General features: G+C 41.5%; 2 protein-coding genes across 2 annotated transcripts in view; both read right to left on the bottom strand.

Moving 5' to 3' along the window:
* The window catches only part of LOC140723057 (uncharacterized), a 100,106-nt gene extending 97,238 nt beyond the window's left edge, over positions 1-2,868 (bottom strand). Inside the window, 1 exon segment of the mRNA XM_073037674.1 lies at positions 597-2,868. Coding sequence (XP_072893775.1) covers positions 597-2,203 — 1,607 coding nt within the window. The 5' untranslated portion in view covers positions 2,204-2,868.
* A 214-nt stretch (positions 2,869-3,082) lies between these two features.
* Positions 3,083-17,994, bottom strand: LOC140723058 (uncharacterized). The gene is made up of 3 exons (XM_073037675.1): positions 17,965-17,994; positions 11,800-12,889; positions 3,083-3,091 (listed from the first exon to the last, which is right to left on the bottom strand). Exons 2-3 carry the CDS (start codon positions 12,517-12,519, stop codon positions 3,083-3,085), a joined length of 729 nt encoding a protein of 242 aa, XP_072893776.1. The 5' UTR covers positions 12,520-12,889; positions 17,965-17,994.
* Between the last annotated feature and the right edge of the window lie 2,865 nt (positions 17,995-20,859).

Genomic DNA, 20,859 nt, shown 5'->3' on the forward strand with positions numbered 1-20,859 from the left:
TCAACCACAGAATAGGTGATGAGAGAGAGATATTTGTAATCCAGGGTAAATGTTGAGAGAAGGCAATTATGTCGTATTCCACAGGTTCCATGGTGGTAAAATGAGACCAACAGTTGCTGTAGAGTTTATCTGTCATCCTTCCAAATCCACATACTAATTATCACCCGAAGTGACTTGTCATAATTGGTATCATCTTAATGAATTACCACACCACAGCCAGGCAATGGTTAACACATAAGTGGTCTCCACAGGATACCCCAAATCAGATCCACTCCTATGGGTCAAATGAGGTGACAACCACACATTCGATGTACGGTGAATCGATAATTAGGCCACCCTTGTGGGCAAAGGAAAGTTCCAAACAATGACCCTTGGCCACTAGTTCCCTGGTTTCGATTCTTCCATTTTTCCTCCTTCGTCTCCGTTTGACTCTGAGTGTCTGTGTCCTCGGTTAAAACTAAACAAGCTGCACACGATGTAAACAAGCTGCAAGTCAGACTGATTCACCTTCTTAATCTCTCTCTCTTAAAATGACAATCCACAGCAAACAAAACCTAGGGATTCATAACAATGGCCACTCCCCATTGTGAACTGACTGGTGTGCCAGTAGGTGGGATGACTGAGTGAATCCTTTCCCACATTCTCAGCAGGTGAACGGCCTCTCTCTAGTGTGAACTCGCTGGTGTCTCCGTAGGGTGAATGACTGAGTGAATCCCTTCCCACAGACTGAGCAGGTGAACGGCCTCTCCCCAGTATGAACTCGCTGATGTACCAGTAGGGTAGATGACTGAGTGAATCCCTTCCCACAGAATGAGCAGGTGAACGGCTTCTCCCCAGTGTGAACTCGCTGATGTACCAGTAGGGTAGATGACTGAGTGAATCCTTTCCCACAGACTGAGCAGGTGAACGGCCTCTGCCCAGTGTGAACTCGCTGATGTACCAATAGGGTAGATGACTGAGTGAATCCTTTCCCACAGACTGAGCAAGTGAATGGCTTCTCCCCAATGTGAACTCGCTGGTGTCTCTGTAGGGTGGATGAGCGAGGGAATCTCTTCCCACATTCTGAGCAGGTGAATGCTTTCTCCCCAGTGTGAACTCGCTGGTGACTCTGTAGTTGGGATAAATGAGTGAATCTCTTCCCACAGACTGAGCAGGTGAACGGCCTCTCCCGAGTGTGAACTCGCAGGTGATTCTGTAGGTGGGATGTATGAGTGAATCCCTTCCCACAGACTGAGCAGGTGAACGGCTTCTCCCCAGTGTAAACTCGCTGGTGTCTCTGTAGGTTAGCTAACCGAGTGAATCCCTTCCCACAGACTGAGCAAGTGAACGGCCTCTCCCCAGTGTGAACTCGCTGATGACTCTGTAGTTGGGATAAATGAGTGAATCTCTTCCCACAGACTGAGCAGGTGAACGGCCTCTCCCGAGTGTGAACTCGCTGGTGACTCTGTAGTTGGGATAAATGAGTGAATCTCTTCCCACAGACTGAGCAGGTGAACGGCCTCTCCCCAGTGTGAACTCGCTGATGACTCTGTAGGTGAGATGAATGAGTGAATCGCTTCCCACAGACTGAGCAGGTGAATGGCCTCTCCCCAGTGTGAACTCGCTGATGACTCTTTAGGGCGGAAGAGTCAGCGTATCTCTTCCCACATTCTGAGCAAGTGAATGGCTTCTCCCCAGTGTGAACTCGCTGATGTCTCTGTAGGCTGGATAAATTAGTGAATCTTTTCCCACAGACTGAGCAGGTGAACGGCTTCTCCCCAGTGTGATCTCGCTGATGTCTCTGCAGGCTGGATAAATTAGTGAATCTCTTCCCACAGACTGAGCAGGTGAACGGCTTCTCCCCAGTGTGAACTCGCTGATGTACCAGTAGGGCAGATGACTGAGTGAATCCTTTCCCACAGACTGAGCAGGTGAATAGCTTCTCCCCAGTGTGAACTCGCCGGTGTCTCTGTAGGGTGGATGAGCGAGTGAATCTCTTCCCACATTCTGAGCAGGTGAACGCTTTCTCCCCGGTGTGAACTTGCTGGTGACTCTGTAGGTGGGATAACTGAGTGAATCCCTTTCCACATTCTGAGCAGGTGAATGGCCTCTCCCCAGTGTGAACTCGCTGGTGACTCTGTAGTTGGGATAAATGAGTGAATCCCTTCCCACAGACTGAGCAGGTGAATGGCTTCTCCCCAATGTGAACCCGCTGGTGAGCCATTAGGTCAGATGACTGAGTGAATCCTTTCCCAGAATTTCAGCACATGACCAGCCTCTGCCCAGTGTGGTGTGAACTGATTGGTGTGTCCACAGGTGGGAAGACCGACTGAACCCCTTCCCACACACAGAACAGGTGAATGGCCTTGCCCAGTGTGAGTTTGCTGATGTACCTTCAATTGTGATAACCGAGTGAATCCATTCCCACTGTCTGAGCAGGTGAAAGGCCTTTCTCCTGTGTAAATTACAGGCGTGCCAGTTGGTCAAATGACCGAGTGAATCCTTCCCCACAGTCTCAGCAGGAAGGATGGTCAATTGGATCCCTTGCTCCACTTCTTAAATATCTCGACAGAGACAACAAAACTGGCGTGCCATGTTTGAGCTTCCTGGAGACAAATTCCTTCTCATTTTTAACCTGTAAAAAGATTTACAAAATCCATCAATGGGTGTAGTTCAACATTTCAGATGAGATCACTTGAGTTGTCAAGGTGTGATCTGGTATCACACTGTTACAGTGAGGTTCAACGAAAGTTGGACAGAGAAATCATCTCCTGACTGGGCAGAGTGCTGGTATCTGGAATGACCATCAAATCCCTGATGCTCTTCCTGTCTCTATAAGAATGGGGCATTTCTGCCGTCTCCTGGCTCAGTTTCACTCTCTCCATTGGTATTATTCCCTGTTCCCACTGAGCTGCATGGGTTCCTCGCCCCACAGTAACTGAAACACTCACACAAATAGTTTTTCTTGACGTGCAGCTGGGATCTTCTTTTTATGTATTATTAACTTAAAGTGCCACAGTTTTTTTTAAAAAAAATATTTAATTGAGTTTTTAGGTAATTACAAGTGTGGAAAAAAATGTATATATCCCTTCCCCCCTCCCCTCTAACTTCCCTATATCAAAAGAAGAGAAAGTTAGAAAGAAAGAAAAAGAAAGTGCCTGGTTGTTGGAAGATCTCCACATGCTCCATGGAGTTCTTAATAACTTTAGTATGTATATTTATTTCTTTCCCCAAGTAACCAATTGTTTCATCTTCAGAGCACCTATATATTTAGTCCTGTCTTTTGTAAATAAGAGCACCAAATTTTCAAAAATGTTTCATATTTATCTCTTAAATTATAAGTAATTTTCTCTAATGGAATACAGCCATAGATTTCTTTCTTCCAACAATCTATACTTAAATATGTATCCGATTTCCAAGTAACTGCAATAGCCTTTTTGGCTACTGCCAGTGCAATTTTTATGAATTCTTTCTGATATTTATTTAGTTTGAGTTTCGGTTTTATCCCTTCAATATCACCTCATAAAAGTAATATTGGATTATGAGGAAGTTGTATTCCCGTAATTTGTTCCAGTAAAATTCTTAAATTTGTCCAAAAATGTTGAATTTTAGAACAAGACCATGTAGAATGTAAAAATGTACCAGTTTCTTGGTTACATCTGAAACACTGATCAGATAAACTTGGATTTAATTTATTTATTTTTTGTGGTGTAATATATAATTGATGTAGAAAGTTATATTGCACTAATCTTAACCGAACATTTTTTGTATTTGTCATACTATCAAGACATATTCTTGACCAATTTGTTTCTTCAATTTTAATATTCAAATCACTTTCCCATTTTTGTCTTGACTTATGGACTCCTTGTTTAATTGCCTGGTTTTGAATCAAATTATACATACAAGATATAAATTTTTTAATATTTCCTTTTTGAATTAAAATTTCTATTTCATTAGATTTTGGCAATAACATTGTATAACCTAGATTTTCTCTTATATAAGCCCTTAGTTGAAAGTAACAAAATAAAGTGTTTCTTGATACTTTATATTTATTCTTTAATTGATCGAATGACATTAATATACCTCCTTCAAAACAATCTCCTATGTATCTAATCCCTTTTTGAAACCAATTATATAAAAGTTGATTGTCCATTGGAAAAGGAATAAGTCTATTTTGAATTAAAGATCTCTTTGCTTATAAAGATTTTTTTGTCTCATCATCAACATTTATCTTATTCCATAAATTAATCAAATGTTTTAATATAGAAGCTTCTTTCTTTTCCCGTATCCATTTAGATTCCCATTTATATATAAAATCTTCTGGTACGTTTTCTCCTATTTTATCTAGTTCTATTCTAATCCATGCCGGTTTATCTTTCTCAAAAAAAGATGCAATAAATCTAAGTTGATTTGCTTTATAATAATTCTTAAAATTTGGAAGTTGTAACCCTCCTAGATCAAATTTCCATGTCAATTTTTCCAACAATATTCTTGACATCTTACCTTTCCAGAGAAACCTCCTCACATATTTGTTTAACTCTTGAAAAAACTTCTGGGGTAATTGTATTGGTAATGATTGAAATAAATATTGTAGTCTCGGGAATATATTCATTTTTATAGTATTTACTCTACCTACTAATATTATTGGTAATGCCATCCATTTATCAAGATCTTCCTGAATTTTTTTCAAAAGTGGTGAATAATTTAATTTGTATAAGTTTTTTATATCATTATCAACTCTTATACCTAAATATTTTATACCATTTGCCGGCCATCTAAATTGAGTTATTAATCGACATTGACTATAATCTCCATTAGTAAGAGGTAAAATTTCACTTTCATCCCAATTTACTTTATAACCTGATATTTTCCCATATTCTTCTAATCTATAAGATAATTTACATAATGAATGTAATGGATCTGTTAAATAAAGTAGAACATCATCAGCAAATAAATCAATCTTGTATTCTTCCTGATTAACTCTGAAACCCTTAATATCTGGGTCCATTCTAATTAATTCAGCTAATGGCTCTATTGCCAACACAAACAAAGCAGGTAATAATGGTCAACCTTGCCTAGTTGATCTTGTTAACTGAAATGGTGTCTAAATTTGACCATTTGTCACTACTTTAGCTTTGGGATTAGTATTTAAGGTTTTAATCCATTTTATAAATGATGTTCCTAATCCATATTTTTCCAATACTTTAAATAAAAAATCCCATTCCAATCTTTCAAATGCTTTTTCTGCATCTAAAGCAACTGCCACACTCGTTTCCTCCCTCTTTTGCGCTAAATGGATTACCGTAGATTCCGGATTTTAAGCCGCTACTTTTTTCCCACATTTTGAACAGCTTTGAACTTTGCGGCCAATAATCCGAAGCGGCTAATGCATGGTTTTTTTTCATGCCGCCTCGTAAACATTTTGCCTCGTAACAGTAGACCAATAAAATTGATGAGTAGTTCACAGAGGTCCAATGAAATTGTACGATAAATCAAGCGCACTTTCACAATTAAATTATTGTAAATCAGTCATTTGTACTCACCCTCATCAACATGGAAAACACTCGAAGCATTGTGCTACCTACCCTACTTAGTTTAAACTATATTTGTTTTCTGTACTACATCGCGGGATGCTATGACGACACACCCGGTTTCGCGGTGTCTTGTGGGAAAATGCCATTTGCGATGAAACGGGACGGAGGGGGGGAGCGCATTACGCGAGCGGCTTTGGATCCGAGCGAAATCTGCTTTTAAATGCCGTTTGCGATGAAACGGGACGGAGGGGGGGAGCGCATTACGCAAGCGGCTTTGGATCTGAGCGAACTCTGCTTTTAAGTTAAAGGTATCAATAACTTTTCCTGGTAGGCTGCAGTATATATATTTTTTACCAGTCGTTAGGAGATATTGGAATGTTGTTCAGTAAAGAAGTATACGCAACGTATATTTAAAAGTAGCCGCGTACGGGCACGGTTCGAAAAAAAGCATTTGCAATATGTATTTGTTTTTGTTACCATATGGATTTAATTAAAAGTTAAAAAAATCCTCACGTGTAATATCTTTCTGTGTAAATATCTCATATTACAACGTGGGACACCTGCGGCCGAAAATCCGGTGCGGCCTTTACAATTAAAAAAATGATTTTATTTCTAAAATTAGAGCCAGCGGCTTAAAATCAGGTGCGTTCTGTAGTCCGGAATCTACGGGTATACTAATTAACCGGGTTACATTATCTGCCAATTGTCTATTTTTGATAAATCCTGTTTGATCCATATGCACTAATTTTGATAAGCATTTAGATAATCTATTAGATAAGATTTTTTTAAAAACTTTTTTTATTGTTTTCAAATTTTATAATCAGTATTTAATAAAGAAATAGGTCTATATGATGCTGGCTTTAAAAGGTCTCTATCTTTTTTTGGCAATACTATTAAAATAGCTGTTGAAAAAGATTCTGGAAGTCTATGCGTTCTTTCCACTTGATGTATTAACTCCATAAAGGGAGAAATTAATAAATCTTTAAACTTTTTATAAAATTCAGGTGGAAAACCATCTTCTCCTGGAGATTTATTACTTTGAAGTGATCCCAGAGCTTCTTCAACCTCCTTCACTGTAAAAGGCATACCTAATCCCTTCTGTTCTTCCGTATTTAATTTAAGTGCCACAGTTTTAACGCCATATGAAAAATTCCTGCTGAAATGACTGGTTGGTTCACACAGCTGTCAAAAGGGGTTAGAGTGAATGTTTGTATTATTTCAGGTTCTTGTCACAATCATAGAAAATTTCAACACAGAAACAGGCCCTTTGGGCCATCTAGTTTGTGCTGAACTATTTAAACAGCCCACTCCCACACCTCTACCATCCAGGTACCAACACAAACCTCTTAAATGTTGAAATCGAGCTCGTATGCACCACTTGTGCTGGCTGCTCATTCCACAGCCGGATAACCGTCTGTGTGAAGAAGTTTCCCCTCATGTTCCCCTTAACATTTCACCTTTCACCCTTAACCCATGGCCGCTGGTTGTCATCCCACCCAATCTTCGTGGAAAAAGCCAGTTTGCATTAACACTATCTGTGCCTCCATATCAGAATCAAATCTCCCCTCAATCTTCTGCATTCCAAGGAATAAAGTCCTGATTTGTTCAATCTTTCCTTATAACCCAAGTCCTCCAGACATGGCAACATCCTTGTGAATTTTCTCTGAAATCTCTGAACTTCTTTTACATCTTTCCTGTAGGTAGGTGACCAAAACTGCACACAATACTTCAAATTAGGCCTCACCAATGTCTTCTAGAAGTCAACATAACATCCATCTATTGTTATCAGTACTTTGGTTCATTAAAGGCAATGGGCTGAAATCATTCTTTCCATCCCTATCTACCACTTTCAGTGAATTAAGGACTTGTATTCCCAGGTCCCTTTCTTCCACAACACTCCTCCGTGCCCGACCAATCACTGTGAAAGACCTCCCTTGGTAGGTCATACCAAAGTGCAACAACTCACACTGGTCTGCATTAAATTCCATTTTCCATTTCTAAAACCATTTTCCCATCTGGTCCAGATCACACTGCAAGCCATGATAGTCTTCTCGCAGTCCGCTAAACCCCCAGTCTTGTTGTCATCCTCAAATTTGCTGATCCAGTTAACCACACTATCATCCAGATTACAGATATAGATGACAAACAACAACAGATCCAGATCTAAACATAGTCTAACAATTTAACAGGTACATCCCCATCAATCCATTGTTCCTTTAACAAGGACAAAGGTCCCCTCACTCTACAACCAAATACAAGTTCAAATGGAGTAAATCCCAGTGATTATTGTACCAACTCTCTTACTGTGAACAAAAGCAAATGTATTCCTTCATTCCAGTCTTTTCCATTTTCAACACAATATGTCTTAATCATTGTTTTGAGGGCAGAATGAAATCTTTCCAAAGCCCCTTGTGATTCTGGATGGTATGCAAATGTTGTAATTTGTTTAGTTCCCAGTTCATAAACTACCTGCTGGAATAACCCAGATGTAAAATTACTTCCTTGATCAGACTGGATTTCATTCGGCAAACCAAATAAAGTAAAAAAAAAACTTGGTAAGAGCCTTCGCCAGTTTTAACTTTATTATTTCTGAGAGGTATTGCCTCTGGGAATCTGGATGCAGTACACATAATAGTTAGCAGATACTGATGGCCAGCTTTAGTCTTTGGCAAAGGGCCAGCACAATCCACTATAAATTTTGAAGAGGACTCACCAAATGCAGGTTTAGACTGCAGTGGGGCCACTGGGGTGACCTGATTAGGTTTACCCACAACTTAACAAGTGTGATAGGTTCTGCGAAAGGTCACAACATCTGTCCTCAAATTAGGCCAGTAACATTTTTTTGATAATCCTGTTTAGTTTTATTCACTCCAAAATGTCGACGTAAGGGTATACTGTGGGCCAAAGTTAAAATTTCAGTCCTATAAACTTTAGGAACTACAACTTGGTGAACAATTGCCCATTCCTCACTCGAAGGTACAGCAGGTGGCTTCCACTTCCTCATTAGCACTCCATCCTTGAGATAATACCCTACTGGCACTTTCTTAATCTCATCATCTGAGAGAGCTGTTTCTTTTAAAGCTTCAATATCAGGGTCTTCGTTCTGTTCTGCTATAAACTCCTTCCTAGACAGGGATAAATCTTTCTCATCAGACTTACTACCTGAATCCTGTTGAAACAATGAAGGCAGAAAAGTCCCTGACTGGTCTTCATAACCTGCATCCCGATTTTGGCTATCATGGGTATCAGAATCATGCTGCACAGAACCGTCTGCGTCAGCAGACTGTTTAGCCATACTTCAAGTTACTGCGCAGGAAGGATAAATGTTAAAATCCATCTGTGGGTCGTCAGTGGTTGGGTTAGTTGTCAACTGCACTGCAGGAACAACTTTACCATCTGCCAGGTCATTCCCTAACAGCAAAGTAATATCTCCCACCGGTAAACTGGAGCATAATCTGATCTTAACAGGTCCCGAAACCAATCCTGACAGTAAAGTTACCTTGTGCAATGGCACGGAAACCATGCCGCCCCCAATGCCTTTAATAAGATTTACCTCAGCAGTGTCAGTCTCATCACCAAACTTTAGAACGCTGTCTAACGTACAGACAGACAGACATACTTTATTGATCCCGAGGGAAATTGGGTTTGGTTACAGCCGCACCAACCAAGAATAGTGAAGAAATATAGCAATATAAAACCATAAATAATTAAATAATAATAAGTTAATCATGCAAGTGGAAATAAGTCCATGACCAGCCTATTGGCTCTGGGTGACTGACACTCCGAGGGAGGAGTTGTAAAGTTTGATGGCCAGAGGTAGGAATGACTTCCTAGGACGCTCAGTGTTACATCTCGGTGGAATGAGTCTCTGGCTGAATGTACTCCTGTGTCTAACCAGGACATTATGGAGTGGATGGGAGTCATTGTCCAAGATGGCATGCAACTTGGACAGCATCCTCTTTTCAGACACCACCGTCAGAGAGTCCAGTTCCACCCCCACAACATCACTGGCCTTATGAGTTTGTTGATACTGCTACCCTAGCCTGCTGCCCCAGCACACAACAGCAAATATTATAGCACTGGCCACCACAGCCTCCTAGAACGAGTAACTGAGGAGCCCCAGTAACTCGAAGAATTTTCACTGGTACCGGGGTTGACCATTCATTTACTAATACAATCCCATCTGACATAAAATGTTCGAATCCTTTCTTAACTCAGACCTTAACTGAGCCTCAACAGAATGTTCAGAACCCTGTGGGTTTATAGGTGCTTCAACAGACTGAACACAGGCATTTGGGACTGCCTCCTTTTCCTTTTTCTTCTTCAGGACAGAACAATTAGCCATCACATAACCAGCTTTCCTACAACAGTAACAAGTAAGACCAGAATATTTCTCCTTCAACTGCTTCCCTTCATCCTTACTCTTATCACTAGTCCAAACTTTAATTTCTGGTTTGCCCTGGTTATCCCTGCTACTCTTTTGGAAGCTCTTATTCGGGATAAACTTAACCTTAGGAGTTAAAGCAAACTCATCTGCTAATCTAGCAGACTCCTGCAAAGTGGCAGCATCCTTTTCATTTAAATATGTCTTTATGTCATCAGGGACGCACCTTTCGAATTCTTCAATTAAAACCAACTCTTTCTATCTGTAAAATCATCATTTATATTTTTATACATGCACCAGTGGTCAAAACACACAGACTTCTGAGAAGCAAATGCCAGATAAGTCTGATTCACAAATTTCCAAATTTTTTCCTGTGTGATTCTGGGACCAACTCGTAAGCTTTGAGCACAGCCTGTTTCACTATGTCATAATCAGCTGCTTCATCAACTATCAAAGCAGAACAGGCCATGGCCTCCTCTACTGTCAAGATGAAGCCACACTCAGGTTGGAGGAACAACACCTTATCTACTGGTAGCCTCCAACCTGATGGCGTGAACATTGACTTTTCTAACTTCCGTTAACACCACTCCTCACCTTCTCACTCCATCCGTGATATATTTAGATTTTTTGTTCCCTGTCTCTGCCCATCACTCTGCCTGTTCTCCATCTCCCTCTGGTGCCCCCCTCCCCCTTTCTTTCTCCCTAGGCCTCCCGTCCCATGATGCTGTCCCTTCTCCAGTTTTGTATCCCTTTTGCCAATCACCTTTCCGGCTCTCAGCTTCACCCCACCCCCTCCGGTCTTCTATCTTTCACATTTCCCCCTCCCCCTCCTACTTTCAAATCTCTTACTATCTTTCCTTTCAGTTAGTCCTGAAGAAGGGACTCGGCCCGAAACGTCGACAGTGCTTCTCTCTCTAGATGCTGCCTGGCCTGCTGTGTTCCACCAGCATTTTGTGTGTGTTGCCCAAACTATTGAGCTCGGGGGAATCAAGGCTTAGAGTCTTGAGATGGTAAAGTAGGAAAATTCAGTTCATCCACAGAATAGGTGATGAGAGAGATATTTGTAATCTAGGGTAATTGTTGAGAGAAGGCAATTATGTCAAATTCCTCAGGTTCCACGGTGGTAAAATGAGAGAACAGTCGCTGTAGATTTTATCTGTCGTCATTCCAAAATCTCACATACTAATTATCACCCAAAGTGACTTGTCACAAGGGGTATCATCTTCAAGTGAATTACCACACCACACCCAGGCAAGGGTTAACACATCAGCAGTCTTCACAGGATACCCCAAATCAGATCCACTCCTATGGATCAAACGAGGTGACAACCACACATTCGATGTATGGTGAATCGATGATTAATCCACCCTTGTGGGCATAGGAAAGTTCCAAACAGTGATCCTTGGCCATTAGTTCCCTGGTTTTCATCCTTCCATTTTACCTCTTTCATCTCCATCTGACTCTTGAGTGTCTGTGTCCTCGCTTAAAACTAAACAAGCTACAAATCAGACTGAATCACCTTAATATCTCTCTCAAAATGACAGCCTACAGCAAATGAAACCTAGCGATTCATAACAATGGCCACTCCCCAGTGTGAACTGACTGGTGTGCCAGTAGTTGGGATGACTGAGTGAATGCTATCCCACATTCTGAGCAGGTGAACGGCTTCTCCTCGGTGTGAACTCGCTGATGTCTCTGTAGGCTGGATAAATGAGTGAATCTCTTCCTACACACTGAGCAGGTGAACGGCCTCTCCCCAGTGTGAACTCGCTGGTGACTCTGTAGGGTGGATGACTGAGTGAATCCCTTCCCACAGACTGAGCAGGTGAACGGCTTCTCCCCAGTGTGAATTTGCTGGTGTCTCTGTAGGGTGGATGAATCAGTGAATCTTTTCCCACAGACTGAACAGGTGAACGGTTTCTCCCCAGTGTGAACTCGCTGGTGTCTCTGTAGGGTGGATGACTGAGTGAATCTCTTCCCACATTCTGAGCAGGTGAATGGTTTCTCCCCAGTGTGAACTCGCTGGTGACTCTGTAGGGTGGATAACTGAGTGAATCTCTTCCCACAGACTGAGCAAGTGAATGGCTTCTCCCCAGTGTGAACTTGCTGATGTCTCTGTAGGGTGGATAACTCAGTGAATCCTTTCCCACATTCTGAGCAGGAGTACGGCCTCTCCCCAGTGTGAACTCGCTGATGACTTTGTAGGTTGGATAACTCAGTGAATCTCTTCCCACATTCTGAGCAGGTGAACGGCTTCTCCCCAGTGTGAACTCGCTGATGACTCTGTAGGTTGGATAACTCAGTGAATCCTTTCCCACATTCTGAGCAGGTGAACGGCCTCTCCCCATTGTGAACTCGCTGATGACTCTGGAGGTGGGATAACCGAGTGAATCTCTTCTCACAGACTGAGCAGCTGAATGGCCTCTCCCCAGTGTGAACTTGCTGATGTACCAGTAGGGTGGATGACTCAGTGAATCCCTTCCCACAGACTGAACAGGTGTACGGCTTCTCCCCAGTGTGAACTCGCTGATGTTTCCATAGCGTGGAAGAGTGAGTGAATCTCTTCTCACAGACTGAGCAGGTGTACAGCCGCTCCCTGGTGTGAACTCGCTGGTGAGCCATTAGGTCAGATGACTGAGTGAATCCTTTCCCAGAAGTTCAGCAGATGGCCAACCTCTGCCCGGTGTGGTGTGAACTGACTGGTGTGTCCACAGGAGGGAAGACCAACTTAATCCTTTCTCACACACAGAACAGATGAATGGCCTTGGCCAATGTGAACTTGTTGATGTACCTTCAATTGTGATAACTGAGTGAATCTACTCCCACTGTCTGAGCAGGTGAACAGCCTTTCTGCTGTGTAAAATGACGATTGGTCAAATGAAGAACGGTCAATTGAATCCCTTGCCCCATTTCTTAAACATCTAGGCAGAGACAACAAAACTGGCATGCCATGTTTGAGATTCCTGGAGACAAATTCCTTCTCATTTTTAACCTGTAAAAAGATTTATAAAATCCATCAATGGGTGTAGGACAACATTACAGATGAGATTACTTGAGTTGCCAAGGTTTGATCTGTATCACACTGTTACAGTGAGGTTCTACCCAAGTTGGACAGAGAAATCATCTCCTGACTGGGCAGAGTGCTGGTATCTGGAATGACCATCAATTCCCTGATGCTCTTCCTGTCTCTAAAAGAATGGGGCATTTCTGCTGTCTCCAATTTGTGCCTTGGCTCAGTTTGACTCTCTCCATTGGTATTATTCCCTGCTCCTGCTGAGCTGCATGGGTGCCTGGCCCCATAGTAACTGAAACAGTCTCATGCAAACAATCTTTCTTGACATGCAGCTGGGATCTTCTTTTATGTATTATTAACTTAAAGTGCCACAATTTTAAAGCCATATAAAAAATTCCTGCTAAAATGAATGGTTGGTCCACACAGCTGTTAAAAGATCTTAGAGTGAATTTTTGTAATATTTCAGGTTCTTGTAGAAAAGTACAACACAGAAACAGGCCCTTTGGGCCATCTAGTTTGTGCTGAACTATTTAATTTGCCCACTCCCATATCCCTACCATCCAGGTACCTATACAAACCTCTTAAATATTGAAATTGAGCTCACATGCACCACTCATGATGGCTGTTCATTCCACACCCGGATGACCATCTGTGTGAAGAAGTTTCCCCTCATGTTCCCCTTAACATTTCACCTTTCACGCTTAACCCATGGCCACTGGTTGTAGTCCCACATCAATCAGTGGTAAAAGCCAGCTTGAATTTACACCTTCACTTTAGTTGAAAATACTCAACAGGCGCTTTCTAAATGGTCACCTATGTTGATGTCATTGACAGGTCGAATAAATGCTATAAAAATGGTTATTCTAATGAAATTTTTATATATATTTCAAGCAGTTGCCTCTTTTGTTCCAAAAGCATTTTTTGATAAAATAGATTCTTTGATTTTATCTTAGGTTTGGAATAATAAAAGCTCTAGAGTAAATAAACTTTCATTACAAAAATCAAAAAAGATGGAGGACTGGCTTTACCAAACTTTAGATTTTATTATTGGGCAATTAATATTAGTTATATTACTTTTTGGATTTATGATACAGACGACCAAGATCACCCTTCATGGTTACAGTTGGAGGAAAATTCAGTAATGCGGTTTTCGTTAGCTTCTTTATTAGGAGCTCCTCTTCCGTTTTTGTTCTCCAGAATAGGTAGACAAGCTCTTAACCCTATTCTTAAACATACTTTAAAAATTTGGTTTCAATTTCGTAGATTTTTTTAATTAAATGATTCTTTACTTCCTAGTAATATTTATTCTAATTTCCTTTTTCTACCATCAACTTTAGATAAGGCTTTTTTAACATGGAAAATTAAGGGAATTAAAACTTTTTTAGATTTGTTTTTACAAGACTGTTTAATGTCTTTCTCACAGTTAATGGATAAATATGATATCTCTAATACACATTTTTTCAGGTATTTACAGGTTAGGAATTTCTTACGCGATTTTTTACCGAATTACCCCTTGGCCTGCTCTTCAAATTTGGCTTATGTTATTTTTCAGTTTAAACCGTTTCAAAAACGATTAATAGCTATCATTTATACACAGTTAATGAATGCTCGCATGTCGCCTAATGATAGGGTTCAACGTACCTGGGAAGTAGAACTTCAACATTCACTTTCAAATAATCAATGGAGTAAAATTTATTATTTAGTCAATAGTTCATTTATCCGCGCACGACATATCTTAATTCAGTTTAAGATAGTACATAGGGCCCATATGTCCAAAGATAAATTGGCGCATATATTTCCAAATATAAGCCCTATTTGTGACAGATGTAACACAGAAATGGCTACTTTAACTCATATGTTTTGGTCATGTGTAACTTTAAATAATTTTTGGAGGGATGTGTTTGGAATATTATCTAAAGTTATAGATATGGATGTTCAACCTAATCCACTTACAGCAATTTTTGGGATTATTCCAGAGGAAGCAAGCAAAGTGTCTGCTTCCACCCAACATGTGATAGCTTTTTCAACTTTACTAGCTAGGAGAGCTATTTTGCTACATTGGAAAGAATCTAACCCACCAACTGTTTTCTATTGGCTCTCCTCCATTATGCCATGTCTAAGCTTGGAAAATTAGAAGCCGAACATTTGATACATCCTTTAATTTTGAACAAGTCTGGCGACGTTTTATTCAATATTTTCACATGATTTAATTTATTTTTATTTATTTATTTTTTAAATTCTCTTTGGGGAAAATCCTTATCCATGAAGGTTTGGAGATGACTGGAAGGATGTGTTTTTCTCTCTCTCTCTCTCTCTCTCTCTCTCTGCTTTCTTTAATTCTATCCTCAATTAGACTGCCCAATCTTTCTTTGTCTTTCCTTTTTTTCTCTTTCTTTTTTTTTGTTTTTTATTTCAGTTTAGTTAGTGTATTTTTTCCCTTATCAATAAAATCTCCAATCCTTTTTTTATGATTATTATGAGGAGTTGTAGTTTTTTTTACCATTGTATATATAACAGCATAATATTTTACTTATTTGATTTTGATATTATATAATTTTTGTTTTTACTATTGCTGTTTATATGTCTTTTATATTGTCTACTTGTTAAACTCCTCTTCTGATTTGTATATTCTTTATTTGGAAATCAATAAAAAAGATTGCAAAATGAATTTACACCATCTATGCCCCTCTTTCACAATCAAATCGCCCCTCAATCTTCGACATTCCAAGGAATAAAGTCCTGAGAAGATGAACTGATCTCTAAAAGTCATGAAGTTAAAGATGAAACATTATTTTCAACATTTTAAGCAAGATTAGAGTATTACTTTTGTTTTTACAATTTCAGAGTGGAAAAAAAAAGGAAAGGAGCACCATGCAAAAGTTTGGGAACCCCAAGAGATTTGAGCTCTCAGATAACTTTTACCAAGGTCTCAGACCTTAATTAGCTTGTTAGAGCAACGGCATGTTCACAGTCTTCATTAGGAAAAGCCAGATGTTGCAAATTTCAAAGCTCTATAAATACCCTGACTCCACAAACCTCGTCCCAACAATCAGAGCCATGGGCTCCTCTAAGTCCCTGCCTAGCACTCTGAAAATTAAAATACATGATGCCCACGAAGCAGGAGAAGGCTATAAGAAGACAGCAAAGCATTTTCAGGTAGCCATTTCCTTAGTTCGTAATGTAATTAAGGAATGGCAGTTAACAGGAATGGTGGAGGTCAAGTTGAGGTCTGGAAGACCAAGAAATCCTTCAGAGAGAACTGCTCGTAGGATTACCAGAAAGGGAAATCAAAACCCCCGTTTGACTGCAAAAGACCTTCAGGAATATTTAGCCGACTCTGAAGTGGTGGTGCACTGCTCTACTGCGCAGGGATACCTACGCTTGAGTGCTAGGCAGGGACACCTATGACTTTCATGGAAGAAACATCAGAAGAAAACCTTTCCTGTGCCCTCGCCACAAAATTCAGCTTCAGATATTTGCAAAGGAACATCTAAACAAGCCTTATGCATTTTGGAAACAAGTCCTCTGGACTGATGAAGTTAAAAAAGAACTGTTTGGCTGCAATGAGCAAAGGTATGTTTGGAGAAAAAAGGGTGCAGAATTTCATGAAAAGAACACCTCTCCAACTGTTAAGCATGGGAGTGGATTGATCATGCTTTGGGTTTGTGTTGCAGCCAGTGGCACGGGGAACATTTCACTGGTAGAGGGAAGAATGAATTCAATTAAATACTAGCAAATTCTGGAAGCAAACATCACATCGTCTGTAAAAAAGCTGAAAATTAAAAGAGGATGGCTTCTGCAACAGGATAATGATCCTAAACGCACTTCAAAATCCACAATGGACTACCTCAGGAAGCGCAAACTGAACATTTTGCCATGGCCCTCACAGTCCCCCGACCGAAACATCATCAAAAATCTGTGGATAGACCTCAAAAGAGCAGTGCATGCAAGACGGCCCAAGAATCTCACAGAACTAGAAGCCTTTTGCAAGGAAGAATGGGCAAAAATCCCCAAACAAGAATTGAAAGATTCTTAGCTGGCTACTGAAAGCATTTAGAAGTTGTGATACTTGCCAAAGGGGTTGCTACTAAGTACTGACCATGCAGGGTACCCAAACTTTCACTTCAGGCCCTTTTCCTTTTTTATTATTTTGAAACTGTAAATGATGGATACAAAAGAGTAATCTTGCTTAAAATATTAAAGAGTGTGTCATCTTTAACTTTATGCCTTTTGGAAATCAGGTCTTTGTTTTACTCGCTTAGCTATTCACAGGAACAGAAAGGTGCCCAAATTTTTGCATGTCACTGTATGCAATTTTCTTGCTAAATGATGCTTTAAAAAGTCGGACTTCCAAATATCACTCCCCTTCTTTCCACTTGCAAATTCTCCAGCAATTTTTGCATCACCACAATACACACAGGTAACACCAGTTTCTGTATTGGGCATAAATATTTCCCCTGAACCCTCCCTCAGGTGACTGACGGTGATGAACTTGGTGATGCCAATGAATATGAAGGGAAGGGCAGTAGTCTGTCTCATTGGAGTCTGGCACTTTTGTGATCTGAAAGCTACTTGTTGCCCAGGGCAAAGTTGTTTGATGTCATTATGTACCCAGACAGAATAGGTCAAAACATATCCTCACGTGTAGAAAACTCCAGAACAAGCAACACACACAAAATGCTGGAGGAACTCAGCAGGCCGGGCAGCATCTACGGGAAAGAGTACTAATGCTGAGTTCCTCCGGCATTTTGTGTGAAATTCCTCCGGATTTCCAGCAGCTGCGGTTTTCTCTTGCTGCGGTTGGAGGCAGAACAAAGGTGATTTTCTCAACAGCTGATAGAAAGATTTTGTTCTCTTTTTTCCGAGTTCCTAATCCTTGCATTCAGATTGCTCGAGCTCAGCTCTGTCTGTGAGATCTATCTGCTCCCATTCCCTGATTAGCCGGAAGCTCCCCGGGGCCCGCGTACGGATCGTGGGCCTGTGCCGAGTTTGCGGGCTACAGTCTCCGGTTCTCACAGCAATTGTCACTCAATTAGAGTCGAAAAAGCCCTTACCTTTCCGCTCCTCCCGACATTTTGTATACTGCGCGCATGCGTAGTTATCGGAGACGGCAGCAACCCTGCGCCTGCGCATTTGATCGGTGCTTTAAACAACAGCGAAATTTTAATCGCGCGGCTTTATGGGTACTCACGGTGCCATTAAAAAGTTCTGCAAGCTTCGGTTTCATGTCCATATCTCAGTTTTTTTTTGTGTGTAGAAAACTCAGCAGCTTTCTTAACGCAAAAAGCGGCTCCCATAAACGATACACTCAATATCAACAGGCATTTCGTGTATCTAATGCCAAAGTTCACTCCCCTTACAAATGCAGATGTGAAACAAAAGAGATTCTGCAGTTGCTGGAAATACAAAGACGCACACACACACAATACTGAAGGAGCTCTGCAGTTCAGGCAGCAACTAAGCAGAGGAGTACACAGTCTAGACATGCTGAAGGGGCTCGGACTTAATGCTGCCCATTTATTCCTCTCCACATTTGCTGCCTGACCTGCTGATTACCTGCAATGTTTTGTAGAAATTAACCATTTTGTTTTTCAATTAACCAGTTTCCAAATGTTTCTCATCTTTCATTCATAGCCACATCCTGCTGATCTGGTTCCTCTTCCTCCTAATGCTCGTAACCTCCAGACCCCATCTCTTTCCAGAGCCCCAAAGCCCTGATTGGTGCTGGTAACTCTTTGGTTTCTGACTCTGCTCCACTGAAGATTCACTCGATAGTCTGCTGTCAGGCTTTAGAGGTGCATTGCAGCAACCCAGCTGTCTGAGGCACAGTCCTTTGAAATTGGTGAAAATGACACAAAATTTGAAAAGAGCAGGGAAATAGGAGTTTAACCACCTTAGTCCAGAGCCCTGGGGAAGGTCAAATACTCAGCGAGATCATCGTGTTAATTAGCCTGGGGAAAATCATGCAGGAAATTCATGCAGGTGTATAAGATGATGAGAGGCATTGATCGTGTGAAAAGTCAGAGGCTTTTTTCCCCCCAGGGCTGAGATGGCTAACACGTGGGGGGCATAGTTACGTACACAACGCTGGAAGAACTCAGCAAAAGGGGGGGGGGGCATAGTTAAGGTGCTTGGAAGTAGTTCAATGGAGGTGTCAGAGATATATTTTTTTATACAGATGGTGGTGGGTGTGTGGACTGCACTGCCAGCGACGGTGGTATAGACGGGTACAATTGAGTCTTTTAAGAGAATCTTAGAGAGGTACATGGAGCTTAGGAAAATAGAGGGTTCTGTCGTAGGGTAATTCTAGGCATTTTCTAGAGTTGGTTGCTGTGGGCCGAAGGGCCTGTAATTTGCTGCAGATTTCTCTGATTCTAAGAAATTCAAGGGAAATCTCTTCTCCCACGGAGTGGTGACAAGTTGCAACAGGAAGAATGAGAGATAATTTTTAAAATACGGATATGGAACAGAAACCTGGGCAGAGAGCAGATAGACCGAGTGGCCTTTCTGGTGTACATTGTGAGTTTGGCAGTGACAGTAAGTACCTGCGACATGGGATTTGATACAGAATTGATTTATCTTTCACAGATCCACAATATTAAACGCCAGTGGGGCGCTGTCTTCTCCCGCATCTCCAACTCCACATTCAAGGATCGGTGGCATTCAAACGCTGGGAAAGGCAACACGTACAACACACTGGAGGAACTCAGCAGGTCGGGCAGCATCCATGAGAACGTTGTGTAGAGGGGGTTTCTTATTAGTATAAGGGGGTTTATTTTTCTTTTTTGTTACTGCGTATGTTAATCAAATGGCTTCTTAGTTTTGTTATAAAAGAGTGCTGGAAGCTTGTTTGAGTTAAATTTACTGATAACGGAAATTGTATTCATTTGTTAACCAATTGGAATTAATGTTATTCTCTCTTCTGGTTCTGTAAGCTACTGTTGGCGGGCTTTTGGGGAGATCGCCGCGAGGGGGTGAGAGAGAGAGAGAGAGGACGGGATGCTGTAAACTGGGTGAGGAACGGACCCCGAGTGGGGCTCCGAGGCCAGGATGTTCGGCGAGGAGAGAAGACGAAGATAGATGTGCTTGGTTGATCACTTCGAGTGGTCCTGAGCTACGAGTCGAGGAGTTCGGAGGGGATCAAATAGTGGCCAGAAGACTTTGTTAATTGAGCTCCAACGGTTGTACACGAAGTGGTTTGGACTTTGATAAGTTTGGCGCCTTTTCTTTATTTTCTTTTCCTTTATATATATTGTATCATTATTAATCACATAGTTCTAGTAATATCTATAAAGTGTTATCATTTAATCGCATATGGTGTGCTGTCTATTATTATTTATTAAACCCAGAGTTTCGAGCTGCTTGGGAGGACTTGTGTAATAGCCACGGGCCGGTACCGAATTCAAACGAGAGCCGGTGGTGGTACTGCCTGGGGCAAGTATCTGAGGGTGAGACCCTCTTAGTGGACGCTCCGAAATACCACGAGGGAGGGGAGTTGACCGCTGAAGACACCTCGGTGAGAGAGAGAGAGGTCGCGGCGACTGGGCCCTGAAGCCGTGGGAGACGTAGGCAGCGTGTGTGTGGATTATATTGCGCTGAAGAGGCGCACTGTCAGTGACCAGAATACGGCCCCGAGGGCCGACGAGGCGATGGCCTGTCTGAGTGGTGCGACGTGGTTTAAGGTGCTGGATCTGAGGAGTGGATGTTGCCAGATCCCGATGAGTGAGGCCGACAAGGAGAAGACGGCCTTTATAGATCCCCTAGGATTCTTCCGGTACGAAAAGATGCCAGAGGGCATATCCGGAGCCCTTGCAAACTTCCCGCTGGGCATGTGGAAGACCATGGGGGATGTGGAGGTGTTTGGAGTTTTGGCGTATGTGGATGTTCTCCTGGCATTTGGATTTGCCTCGGGAGAATCTGAAGCGAGACTGTTGCAGGAGCGACTGAGA

Source organism: Hemitrygon akajei, unplaced genomic scaffold, assembly GCF_048418815.1.
Source record: "Hemitrygon akajei unplaced genomic scaffold, sHemAka1.3 Scf000099, whole genome shotgun sequence".
NCBI classification, from domain to species: domain Eukaryota; kingdom Metazoa; phylum Chordata; class Chondrichthyes; order Myliobatiformes; family Dasyatidae; genus Hemitrygon; species Hemitrygon akajei.

Excerpts from the sequence above, each read along its gene's own strand:
- LOC140723058 (XM_073037675.1), bottom strand. The coding sequence starts at position 12,519 with ATGGCTCACCAGCGAGTTCACACCAGGGAGCGGCTGTACACCTGCTCA.